Source organism: Coloeus monedula (assembly GCF_965178545.1).
Source record: "Coloeus monedula genome assembly, chromosome: Z".
Taxonomy (NCBI): Eukaryota; Metazoa; Chordata; class Aves; order Passeriformes; family Corvidae; genus Coloeus; species Coloeus monedula.
Window position 1 is genome coordinate 63,866,726 of NC_138822.1, and position 13,912 is coordinate 63,880,637.

Here is a 13,912-nt window from a genome sequence, read left to right on the forward strand (position 1 = left end):
GACTTCGGCTAAAAAATTAAGCCAGAAAAAAAGACTCACTAGGCTAAAATAAAAAGAAAGCAAACACTGAAAGAAAGAAATCACTGGAAATACCAAACAAATTGCAGAGGACTTTATACACTGGCATTTTAAGAGCTGATCGTTGCTCTTGGACATAGAAAACATCTACACAACAATTTTTAAAGAACAGAGGTAGATTACACTGTTTGCTTTTCATAGCAAACAGTATCAAAACTTAATCTAATTTTTGATATATGTACAAAGGATTGAGAAGTTTACTCACCTTAGTATTTCTGACCTTTTCCTTTGTCAAAGATTTCAGTACTGTGAAACATTAATCAAATATGGAAGATGCAAGTAAATGTGAAAACATTACAAACACTATCATGGGACATGGTGGGGGTTTTTATCTTTAATTTTGCAAAGAAGAGATGCAAGAAAGACAGTACACTTTCTAAGAAACATGCAGATGTTTTTACTTTAAAATACAAAGTTACCAGAAATACAGAATTAGGGCACTTTAGGTACATTAAAAATAGCAGAACTGGTGATCGCTCTGTCCTGGTACTTACTGTATCTAGGAGCTATCAAAAATATTTCCTAGGTCCATTTCTGGGTCCAACATGCTCAGGTTTTTTCTGCTTAAGCTGGAACCTTCAATGCCTGCCTTACTTCACTGTTATATTAATGATGCTGATATCCTCATAGGGTTTGTCGGTTTTGGGATTGACTTTGACATTTGAGATTCTCTGAACAACTTCCATTCCTTTAGTCACCCGTCCAAACACACTGTGCTTGTTGTCAAGCCATGGCTGTTTGAGAGCACGAAAGGAGAAAAAAGCATATTAAAATAGAAAGCAGCATGTAGATTAGGTACCAAAACAAAAGAGAGTAACTGTAGATGGATATATTTCATGTGTCCAGACTATGGAAGGTAACACTGTGTAAATATTAGCATGCAAGTAAATATTAGAATGCAGCTAACACATACTCATATGCATTTGAACTTACCTTTTCAACTGCTTTCTTAAAGTACTACAGAGGTCACATTCTACCAGTGCAGTTGCATGGTATAGTTTATTTTAAAGTGTATTCTCAGTTCACAGAAATGTTATTTTCAGTCTTATTTCATGGTATTTTCACAGAGCAATTTTAAGCGCCAGTACAGAATAATACCTAATTCAATATTCATATAGTATGCCCAATTTGAATACAGGCCCTGATACAACTTAGTAAACCTCAGAACTATGGTGTTTTTTCAGAAAAAGGACACATGGCTTTGAAGTGCTATAAGAATTCAGTGTTTTTAAGTGTTACCTTTAAGGATTTGGTTTTTATCTCTTAGATTCACATACCAAAATTTCCATTGTTGGTTCTGAACTTACACACAGATCAAATGAAATTTTCAAACCTGAACATTGGCTTTGTATAGCTACAATTAGGCAATACTAGGGAGACATGCTGGCACCATATCCAAACCCCAATCAATCTAAGCAATACCTAGGTTTCCATCAAGTTTAAACCACTATTATTAATATAAGATACTCTAGTAATACATAACTGCAAACATGCCTAGGAATTTTATACCACCCTCACGCCATTTAAAGGCAAAAGGCCTCTTGATCACAAGTGATAAAGAAGTATTTCTGTCTCTTAACAGCCAGGTTCAGTGAAGCCTACACAGTACACATTTTGTGCATCATTTATTTGCAAAATAAGTACTAATGTGTTCCTTTTTCCATGAGAAAAAAACTTGATTTTTTAATATCTAGGTAGCCTCTCAGGCCTTAAATTGAGCTTTTAATATTACTTACGGTTGGCACTACTGTTATAAAAAACTGGGATCCATTGGTATTTGGCCCTGCATTAGCCATGCTGAGTGTGTATGGTCTGTCATGTCGTAAAGTTGAATGAAACTCATCTTCGAATTCTCCTCCCCAAATACTTTCACCTCCCATTCCTGTACCAGTTGGGTCACCAGTCTGAATCATGAAACCCTGCACAGAAATGATACATTATCACATTATTGCACAGAATAAATAACCAGAAGTTTTATATGCTAGATGCCATTTTTTCAAACTTACTGCAAACCTTACAACAAAATGTGTTAAAATGTTGTGTGTAAGAAAGAAAACATTTAAGGCTTTTTTAAGTGTCTATCAAGTACTTGTGAAAAATCAAGTTTACTCACTACTCCTGCAAGTGAAGGACAGAAACCTGACTAACTCTACCTTTTGCAAATTCTTAGGCTCTATCACTTGATTCTGGTGCAACAGAAATAAGAAGCCTTACAAGAAAGGCCTTCTGACATGAAGCAAAGTTTTAATTCACAAGCAAAATAGCTGAACTATTTCAATTTTCAGTTTTCTGCCACCTTATCAACTGCAGAACAACTACTACCACTTCAGTAAGTACTAAAGCTGCTTAGTTGTTCAGACTTTACAGGGAACTCTAAAGCCACTCCAACAATCCTGTGTGCAAAAGGGAAATGGAAGTGTTAACAGAGGACTGACCATCAGAGAACATTACCTAAATTAACACAAAATTAACATGTTGCAAGTTACCTTGATGATACGGTGAATTATGTGTCCATTGTAGTAACCATTCCTGCTGTGCACACAGAAGTTCTCCACTGTTTTGGGGCACCTAAAATCATGTAACAGAAAACACAGGCTATGATATTTGTCTGGTGAAAAGGCCATAAGGATTTCATCTGGGACTAAGACCCTGTTGTGCTGTGCAGTGTTTCAGCACTCTGTAGGAAGGGATTTCACCAAATAAGGTAAAAACAAATCTCCACATTCTTAAACCCAGAGCTGAAAGGAAAAAGCTTGAGCAGTACAAAGCTGTGTGATTAAACACAGAGGCAGCAGTAGTGTTGATTATACAGGGATGTTTTAGCTGTAGCTGAGCAGGGCTTACACACTGTTGAGGCCTTTTCTGTACTTCATCCCACCCCAGCAGTGGGAAGGCTGGGGCTGTAGAAGGGGTTGAGAGGGGACCTGGCTGAGACAGCTGAACCCAGCTGACCACAGGGATGCTCCATTCCACATACAGCATCCTGTTCAGCACATAAAAGCCGAGGGAAAAAGCAGGGGACATGCACAGTAATGCTGATTTGCCTTCCCAAGTACCCACTACACGTGATAGAGCCCTGTTTTCTTGGAGATAGTAGAACATCTGCCTGTCCATGTTCCTTGTTTTGCTTTGTTTGGGTGCATGGCTTTTGCTTTCCCTCTTAAACTTTCTGTACCTCAACTCACAAATATTCTCACTCTTACTCTTCCAGTGCTCTCCCATTCCACCAAGGAGGATGTGAGCAAGTGGTTCTGGGGGGCTTAGTTGCTGGCTAGGGTTAAACCATGGGAACCAGAAACCAAATCTGTCTCCCCAAGGCCTGGTTCAAGGCACCATTGACCCCAGCCTTCTACCTGCATTACTCGTTTCGTAGGTAAACTGTATTTGCTCCATAAGCAGAAAGTTGTTCATTCTTCTGCCTCTACACTTCTTTTAGGATATACATGCAAAGGTATCAAGTGTTGCATGCAAGAAGTAAAAATGTAAAAATAAAATATTTTATTACTATAGAACTTGCAGTCAGTAGGATCAGTTATCCTTGTCTGAAACTACTCATCAGCATTGTTTGGTGAAGAGATGGAATCTTATTGTTGATGAATAAAAAGGCCCAATCATTTCACCTTTGTGATTTGATTTTTTACTTCTGATAGTTATTACAAAAGTGAAATTTTTTTACAATGGCTCTTCTGCTATTATAAAAACAATTAGTAGCCAGAGAAGATCTACACTGACAGGTTCACACACACATTTTCCCAGTAAGGAGAAAATGGCCTAGTTGAGTCCACAGCTCTTGAGTTACTCTACTCTAACTGTGAAAAGGAACATTAGCTTGGGTTTTAGTAACACTCTTAAGCTACCTTGTGAAAAAGGGCACCAGTGGCATAACTAATGGAATAAACAAGATTACAGTCCCAGTTCTTGCTGAGCAGTATGTAGTCATTCACAACCTTATTTCACAATAAAATGACCAAAGAATTAAGGGCATACAGAGCCATATCCTACATGCTCTTCTTTAAAGTTTCAATCACATTAAAGAGATTTTAAGTTAAAGCCCAGCTGGGAGAAAAATACTACAACAAGGACAAACCTAACAATAACCAACCCTGGTAATACTGTATTTAATTTAAAATTGCATACAAAACATTGCAGTGAAGCACCTTGCAATACTGTGCGTGCAGATATGACACACTAGCATGACAATTAAAAAAAAAAAAAAGAAAAGAAATAACGTAGCTTGGCCTGTCACTCGCTGGCAAGAGCTGTACCATTACTGCAACTTGTACGTTATAATTATGAATTCCAGAAACTAGAGCCTGGAGACACTGGTGAAGACTGCAGTAAAAGTCTGGTAGCCCTACAGGGTAGAACTGAGGTTTCCTTACCTGTGCTTAGGACCAAACATGAATTTGTTTTTGGAGAAGCATGGAGTACATCTGCATGACTTAGGTTTCTATGTATAGCAATATATTATATAAATTTGGTGTTAAATGACAAAATATTTGCAATTTTTGCATCACAAAGGGATGATGACACACACTGATTTCAGCAATTGTCATGCATAAAACTTTTCAAGTCTATGTCTGGTTTTGGACATACACAACACTAGTATTATATGCTGGTATAGATGCTGTATTGCTTTTAAAGGAGCTGCAATAACAAACTGTAGTACACTGGCCACATTTGGAAGTTGCAACTACTATTCTGGCTTGCACAGATCTGCTGCCAAATCTACTGCAGCTGCCAACATTATCATTCTTTTTCAAGATTGATGCAAACAGCATTGCCTTAAAATACAGAGCTCATACAGAAGATTATTGTGACCTGTCCAAGAACAAAAGTTAAGAAAGGAATAGCCTCCCTGAATCAATAACTAAATAAACCCAGATACAATTTCAAAAACTCCTGTACCCCAGACTGTTATTTAGTCCTATTTTTACCCTACTTTATTTGTGTTTGTCAAGAGTCACATTCCTTCCTTGGTGTATTAAGAAACTGTCAGGAAATAAAGACAGTAGAAAAAGGGGAAGAAAATAATTATTTCTAGCATAAGGTAAGTCTTGGATACTTCAAACACAAGAGACAGAAGAAAGCAACAACACTGAATCAACAGAAAAAATAGCAAATACATACTCAACAGGAAAAAGCTTGATATGAATATCTCCCATGCTTGTGTGGATGATGGCACTGTCTGACACTCTTTTGGGACCTTCTGCCTGAGTGGCTGCCATGACCTCTTCTTTAGAAGGTTTCTCATTAAATACATCTCTGTCAGAATCTGCACTCTTCGTGTCTTCTGGTTCACGTTTAGTAAACTGAAGCACAAAAGAACAGAAGGTTAACTGCTTTTTTCTTTTTTCCTCTTAAAATATACACCTGACACATCAATGTCATTATTCAACCCGCTGAACACGCAATTCAATTTGAAATGTACAAGGAAAATTCATAGTCTATCCTTGCATTTCCATGTTGTATTACCAGCATTTCCACAGTCATAAATTCCAGTAAAACTACACACAAATCCAAGTAATTTTTTATTATCTGTTATCTTTAAATTCTCCCCTTTACAACAGGAGTTCGCACTCGTTCAGCATCTTTTCTTTAAAAAGAGGAGGAGTATACCAGGTTATTCTGCTATACTCAGACAAAATTGGCAGGTTTTATGCCAAAAGATTTAGTTGTGCTACATACTAAAAATAAATCCTCTTATTCCAATACTGCATTAATATAAAACTACAGAAACCCAGCAAATTTAAGGCATAACACACAGGCCAATCTCTAACCTCTATGGCTATGACCTCTCAAATCAGTTACTAACCACTCTGATATGGCTTGTCTGTTTGGTTCTCTCACCTAAAAACCAAACTGTGAACAGGAAGATGACTCCTGTCATTTCTTGTTGCCTATAATGTCCTTAGGGTTTTTAAGTCCTGATGCTGGTCTGAAATTTTTTTCTATTGTATTTTTTATGCATACAGTTAATTATTGTTTCTTTGTAAGATCTGGTTAGTTTTTTGAATGTTCTTACTTAATTTTTTTTTCAACTAGAACAAAAGGATATAATCTTCTTAGGGGAATAAAAATTTATGAAAAAATTACAACTGTTTCTTGGTAATGTATAGATAGTTCAAGATAAAAATTCTAGAATATACTTGCAATATAAAGGAACTCCTTTACATAAGCTGCATTTGCAACTGCTCAAGACAAAAAGTACTAGAAAGGTGCAAGGAGAGAAAAAAAAAAAGGTGTAGAGAAAACATCAATACAAGAATGGAGCTATTTAAATAGAAATGGCACACACCATGTAAAACCTATTTTTTTTAAAAGCTGTGCAGATTACTGTTGGATCTGCCTGAACATTCTGGAGAACAGGATTTTCAGATGCCTTCATCTCTATAGTGATCGCAGCACGATGTTTCTTTGCTACTCCTTGGAACAAAGCCAGTTGCATCATTCTGATGTTCTCTTGTTTTCCCAAGATACGAATACACCTGAAGTACAAGATGTAAAGAGGTGTAACTGTCAGCTGCTCACAGAGAATGTCTCATTTCTGACTGTTAGACCCAAAGCAAAATTCCAAAATCCTCTCAAAATCATTACTTATGATTACTTAGAATCATTATTTATGATGTTTCTCTATTCAAAATTGTTACCTTAATATACCAGTCAGCCTCTTTACATAATAAAATCCCAACTAAATGATCCACTTTACCTTAATGTTATCTCATCCAGTTAGCCAGAGGCTAATTAATTAATTACACATTTTTAATACATACATGCTTGCCCATGTTTTCTCCTCATCTGACTAAGCTTTAATCTGCAATGACTCTTTACAAAGAATGGGAGTACCTTCTCTACAGTCTAATGTAAGGCTCTCAAATAACAACACAAAAAGATTAGACACCTCCACAGGTATATCAAGCTTTAAATATGCTACAAATTTGACTGAATGAAGACTTTAAAACAGAAACTTATCTCAGTATGTGTCACTGGAACTTACCTGTTAGTTTCTACATTTATGACCTTAATGCCCAACATTGTTCCATAGAGAACGAAGTGTCCAGTTTCATCAAAAATTATATTAATTAGTCTTACTGCATCCACTTTCTCCAGCTCACGCTCAACTGCCATACGTCGGCCAAACTCCATGTCAGGCAGTTGTTGTCTCATCTGCTGAAGTTCAGTAAACATCTACAAAAAAAACCCCCAGCACTACTATATTAACATGTTTTAAACTTTTTATCCTGTAAAACACTGATTCACATGATTAGAAAATACCAAATTCAAGTGAGATTACTCCACTCAAACTTAACTGAAGGATTTAAATAAATACAAGTAATACTCTCTTTATTTTAATGACACAATAGGCATGTTGTAAGACTATGCTTAGGCATATGAAAGTGCATAGTTGTCTAACAAATTCCTTAGAAGATGACAAATTTAATTCATTAGTATTATGTTACTTGAAATGGGCATTTTCCATAATTGCTTTCAGGTAATCTAGCAGCATGAAAATACAGATGAAAATCAACAACTCTGTTTCACTACGTAGGTAACAAACATCAGTAAGTTTTTTTTGGGGCAAAGCAATCTAAGAGACAAGCAAGAGAACACAGGCCTTTTTTGCAAGAAAAATATAGGAAGGAAGCTTGCCTTTAGAAATAAATGATAGCTTAGGTGAATGTGCTGGCAAACAAATTCAAGTAAGTAGAGAAAACATTTCAAAGGAAGACAAACAAGACAAAACTCACACTCAGAGATTCATCAAAGACTCTCATGAGCTTTCCTGTCAGAAAACGAAAAATTCTAACTTTTCTGTCAGACCCAAGAGTGGCCATTTTCTTGCCATCAGGTGAAAAACTTATACTGGATGGGTAAGCCTTGCATTTAGCAAATTCATATAGATCAGTATCTGTTTTGTACTCCCAGTTCACATTCTTGGGAAATTTATATTCATGAGGAGTACCAGTCCAGTACTCAATCATTCCAGACTTGTCAGAAGACACAACGACTTTGTAGACAGGGTTCAAGCGTATCTGAGTAAGCGGGGACATATGGAGTTTATCAAAAACATGAAGTGGCTGGTTATTTCCTCGTCCATCATATATGAATATTTTTCCTGTGCTTTTCTCAGATGTTGCAACAGAAGATATGGCATCTCCAGGGCAATATACCCATTCACATTGGCCAGGGTGGTAGCTGCAACAATGAGTTGAAAGAAAAAAAAAAATTAACATAAGGAATTATTTTAATTAGGCAAGAGTCAAGTTATGCAGTAAACTTGAAATCAAACATCAGAAGTAAATTTTAAACTTTATTTACTAGTTTTGCTAATACATATCTTGCTAATATTCAACATATTATAGACAAGCTTTACCAAGCATTACCACTCAGTGGATAACTACCAATTTCTGTTGCTTCCATACTGTTTTATAAAGAGGCTGTGACAGTCAAAGTAGGAAGCAGGTACAAAGGAGGAATAAGGCTGGAAATCCAGACAAAAAGCCCAAGTGGCATTAATAGTACTCAACTTATATGAGTCAATACCATTTCTCTTCCATCTGTTAAGTGAGTAATGACTCAGTAGAAATGAAGACAACTGCATCTCTGCCATACATTTATGGGAAAGTTCAACTAGATCTTGCCAGAAAAAAACCCACAAAACAACAAAAACCCCAAGAACTGATATAAAGAAAATTAAGACAATCCCCCTATACTCAATAAGGGTTGTGAATGCATTTAATAAAGAACTAATTTGCTACTTGCAAAAGTGTACTCTACAAACAAAACAAGCCAGAGATACAGTCAATAATGTAAGTTATGTCTGTTTTAAAGCCTGTAAGCAAAGATTCTGAAAAACAGAACTCAAATGAAACAGGAAACATCAAGAAAATTACACAGTCTCCATAGGAAACTCAGGTTTAGTTCCTTTCGCAACTCAAACTAACAGACACTGAAGGACTGATGATATTCTGACATTATGACAGACACTAATAATTTGGATTTTCAGTGTCTGTCGGTAAAGAGAAACAAACAGTCTCTGGTTCATTAGAAAGAACACGATCAAATAAATAAATATGAAATCTCTGCAGGAATAGCCAAACTTCTCCAGATCACTGGTGGAACCATAAAGCACGGGGATTTGAAAAGAAACACACTGTACAGATTAGTTAGAACTGGAAAGCTCTGCAGATCAGGGCTGGTTTTTTGAGTATTATTTTATTTTTTCTATGATTTTACCAATTAGGTAGTAACAGTACAGGGCTGCTAAGTCAAAAATACCAGCAAAACCGAAAGATTAAGCCTAAATGGAATTTTTCCAGAACAGACAGCCAAGAGGGAAAAAATTTCTATAGGTGAAGTACATTATCTGGAGGATGATACTAAAACTACAACTAGCAAAGCAGATAGCATAAGCTTTTATTAGATGTTCCTATGTAAAAGCTATTTTCCCTACCTTTATACTTCTATTCAGCTTCAAAATTAACCAGTACACAGTAGACTATGAAGAAGATGTTTTCCAATTCTAAAAGGCTTATGGAGAAATCAGTATTTCTACTGTTCATGATGCAGCATTCATTGATCCTCCAGCCTTTCAAATCCGCTTTTAACAGTGTGGGGATTGTTTTTCCCTGGTATTGTTACAATTCCAGTAACATCCATTCCTATTTCTCCCAGATCCTTTAGCTACATACTGAGTAAGGACAGAAATGCTACAAGATTGAAGAAAGCAACAACATTGCTTCTAGCAGAAGGAAATTGTGTTCCTATGAAAACAAATAAGACAATACAACAGGCCAAATCCCTTCTCTAATGGAACTATGAGTGGACTGTAATTTTTAAATTCAGTACCAAACAACAGAAAGAAATTATGCCTAAATATTTGAAGAAACACCACATCTTTCTGCATAATATTTAACAGCAGGGAAGCGCCTTTCCTACTCATCTCTTCTACTGCTGCAGTCCTAATTTTTCCTATTAGTCAGGTGGTCCCTAGCCACTGAAATAATTTCAGACAATGCAATTTACTCAGCTTCATCTGACAGGGGCATGGGGGACAGGGAATAACTCAAGAACCTCATGTTATTGACTTACCTCTTAGCAAAACAACACCCACTTAAAATCTCAAACGAACACTTCCAAGAAGCAAGTAACTTACCCAAGTTTCAGCATGTTGATCATGTCAAAGTTGACTACATCAAATACCTTCATTGCTTTGTCATCTCCAACTGAACAGAATAATGCCCCCTCTGAACTAACAGCAATACTCTCAATAACACCTGTGAATTAAGTTGAGATACTATTAAGAAATGGGAAAGGACATCCTTAATTTCAGTATTACACAGGGAGAACCTACAGAGGTTTAAACCTGTTTCCCAACTGTTTTGTCACCTTTTCCAGTTAAACTCTACCTGACTTCAATAAAAAATTATTAAAAAAAAAAAAGTTCACAAAACAATACTTTATACCCTACCAGTATTTAGACTCAGGTATGTGATAATGAACAATTTACCATAAACATAAGTGAAAGATTACAGTAGCAGTTAGTTCAGTTCGAAATGTTGATTTTAGAAAACTGAGAACACTATGATGGGGTAAACACCATGTGCTCCTCAGCTTGCATCTCTCAACAGGGTAAAAGCAGCAGAACTCTGTAGACTATTATATCCATGATACTCAAAATTACTCTGCAATTGAGCCTTCCATAAATTTCTCACAATGCTGATTTTCACATGGTAGATTTTGTTCTCACATTTTGCTTCTGTATATAATAAGAACCTGATAGCTAAGATCAACAACCTACTTTAGTATGTCTTGTAACTCTAAAAGGAATATACTTTTCCTACCTATTATTAAATATTTTCCTTACTGTAACATTGTGGCATATCAAACTGGACTTTTTTCCTTCAGGCATATCATAATATCTAATACCATTGAGAACCTCATCTTCTGTCCAGCCTATTTAATCCTTAGTAGTGTTGAAGAGCTTTGTGTACTTATTAGTTCAGAAAATTGGGTTAAAAAAAAAGTTTTTCCAAATTGCAATTCAGCTGATAATTACAACAATAATGCAGAATTTACTCTACAGTTACAATAACTCAGATGAAAATAATCACTTTTTTCCCATACTGCCAGGGGGAAAAAAAAAAGTAAGGCATTGAGGAACCCTTATTTAAAGCAACATATTTTTAAACTTCTCTGGATTTTATGAACCATGTTATACACTTTGTTCACTTATGTCCCAGATATTCTCCCCACAGGCAGGGCATAAGGGTGTAGTGGATCCGCGCAAGCAGAGTCCCACATGCTTCATTCTCATCCTATCCCTGCTGGAGCTTAGGTGCAAAATATAACAGGACAGAGGAATAAATGGAATATAGGTAAACATCATTTAATCCTTGACTGCACTAAAGGAATCCCAAAATCTCTCTATTTGCACTCTCTTCAAACAACAAAGAGCAAGGGGGAGGAAAAAGGGAGGTCTTTTAGAGAAGAAAGAGCAACTTCTCACCCAGGTGACTTCGGAAGTGTTTAACAAACTCAATCCCTTCTTCTATTTTCTTCCAGAATTTTACATGTCCATCGTGACTGGCTGTTATGATAAAATCTGTCCTAAAATTATAACAGAAAAATAAAAACAAGTAAACAGATACATACATTATGCGCTTTCCCACTGGGCACTAATTTGCACTATGATTAACACTGTGCAGAAAATGAAATCTCAAGAAATTACTGTGACAGTTTGTCTGAATAGGTACTATAACTCCTGGAAAAAACCAGGTATTTTAGTGCATTTGGATTAATTTATGAAAAATCACCGCCTAAACTGAAAAAACATATAACTCTATCCTTTTTGAATATGTATATGTAACTCCTATTTTAATTGTGTGTGTGTGATCTCAGCAGTTCTGGTGAATGGTACTTTTTCAGAGGCAGTCAGTTGATCTTATTCTTAAAATGCACATTTTAACAAGGATTTTAAGACCCTCCTTTAGTCTATACAAACAATTTTTATCTTGTTTCTAGGTAAGCCACATAGCTTTTAAAAAAACCCCCACCACCCTTATCATACCACCTCAGGACATTTTAACTTTCCATTATAAAACGTCTACAATGAAAACCTGTTAGCATATACAAAAATACATCCCTGACGAAGAAATACAATGGAAAACAAAAATACTTACTTAGTACATGCTACGTGTGTAATAACATCTCTGTGCATGTAACTGCGTTCATACATCGAAGCTGATGGTAGATTTTCAAGATAAACGTGTTCAAATTCAAGAACTACACAGAATAAAAAGAAAAATCTGGATTTTTTTTTCATAAAGTTACATCTAGTTTCTGTTCTCTTTTACTTATCCTTGTATCGCTTACTCATATTTTAGTCAAAAATATGCGGGATTTTGTGCAAACGTAATTAAAGGGCTTTTAACTCTAGCTTTGCACTGAGACTTACACATTTTCTGTGGACTAAAGCCACTCAAATGCTGCTTTAACTCATACAGTTTTCTCCTTTTAAAGCAACTGTCACCTTAATTGTCTTAATGGTAAAAAAACCCCAAAAAAACAAAGTCAACAGTTTTTAAGTTACTGCCAGAAAACAGAAGACCACCTGAACCTCATTTCATTCTAAACCCACAGGTACCCCTGTTGTTTTTACAAGATTTGTGGTCCCACACAAGTCTTGTAGTCTAAATTCTAACTGCTGGTACCCACCTACTTAATTGTTTAACTGGCTGACCTAAAATAATCTGATTTTGAGCTTTGTCTCTGATTTTTAGATCCTACTCATTAACAGCTGTGCAATGGCATTTTTTACTGAACCTGCAGGTTTACATCTGCTGAACGTTGTCAAAGTCATATTTACTTTACAGTGATACCCAGACAGCTGGGAGTTGCTGCACAGAGCAATACCACATGCCAAAATACAGCCTAGAGGCTTCTACTGCTCGTCCAGCTTAGGGCAGTGATCTGAAAGATGGATTAATTCCACAGCCGTAAACAGCACAGCTTCAGCCTGCACAGCAGGGCTCTTAGCCTGAAAGTGTCCTCCAGAGGAAGTAAAAGCCACAGAATCATAGAATGTTAAGGGGCTAGAATAAGCCTTAAATACCATCTAGTCCCAAGCCGCCTCCTACTAGATCAAGTTGCTCAAAGCCTTATTCAACGTGGCTTTGAACACTGCCAGGGTTGAGGCACCCAAAATATCGCTGGGCAACCTGCGCCAGTACCTCACCACTCTTCCAGTATTTTTTTCCCTATAGCTAACGTCAATTTCCCCTCTCTGTCTGCACCCATTACTCCTTGTGCTGTCACTACAGTGCCTGCCGAAGAGTCCCTCTCCGGCTTCCTTGTAAGCTGCTGTAGACACTGGAAAGTTGCTATGAGATCTCCCTGTAACCTTCTCTTCTCCAGGCTGAACGGCCACAACTTTCTCAGCACTTGAGACCCTCGCCCTGTAAGTCCGCACCCGAGGGGATCCCTCACAGCGCGGTCATTTTACATGCGAAACACCGATTCAGGATACGGTCTGCTCTCACCCCGTGGCCGCTCCCGCCCGGCGGGGCCTAGAGGCAATCTCACCGCCCCGGACCCCATTCGGGGCAGCGCTCCGCTCCTCCCCTTACCTCTCCTCTTCTTCGCCTGCGCGGCCTCCCCCGGGAGCGGCCCAACCCAGCGTTCCTCCTCATCCTCCTCCTCCGCTATCGCCGTATCGCCACCGCCCGCCACCACCTCCTGCTGCTTTCGCTTGCGCTCGGGCTCGGCGGACGCCATGATGCCGACGTCACAGCCCCGCGCCGCGCCGGGCGCTCTGCGAGTGACGTTGGCGCCG

At 37.5% G+C, this 13,912-nt stretch overlaps 1 protein-coding gene across 1 annotated transcript; it reads right to left on the reverse strand.

Annotated features, from left to right (window-relative positions):
* Positions 1-457: 457 nt before the first annotated feature.
* Positions 458-13,856, reverse strand: PPWD1 (peptidylprolyl isomerase domain and WD repeat containing 1). The gene is made up of 11 exons (XM_082300946.1): positions 13,707-13,856; positions 12,261-12,363; positions 11,588-11,688; positions 10,235-10,355; positions 7,827-8,274; positions 7,076-7,266; positions 6,377-6,566; positions 5,209-5,390; positions 2,565-2,646; positions 1,815-1,997; positions 458-812 (listed from the first exon to the last, which is right to left on the reverse strand). Exons 1-11 carry the CDS (start codon positions 13,852-13,854, stop codon positions 669-671), a joined length of 1,893 nt encoding a protein of 630 aa, XP_082157072.1. The 5' UTR covers positions 13,855-13,856; the 3' UTR covers positions 458-668.
* Between the last annotated feature and the right edge of the window lie 56 nt (positions 13,857-13,912).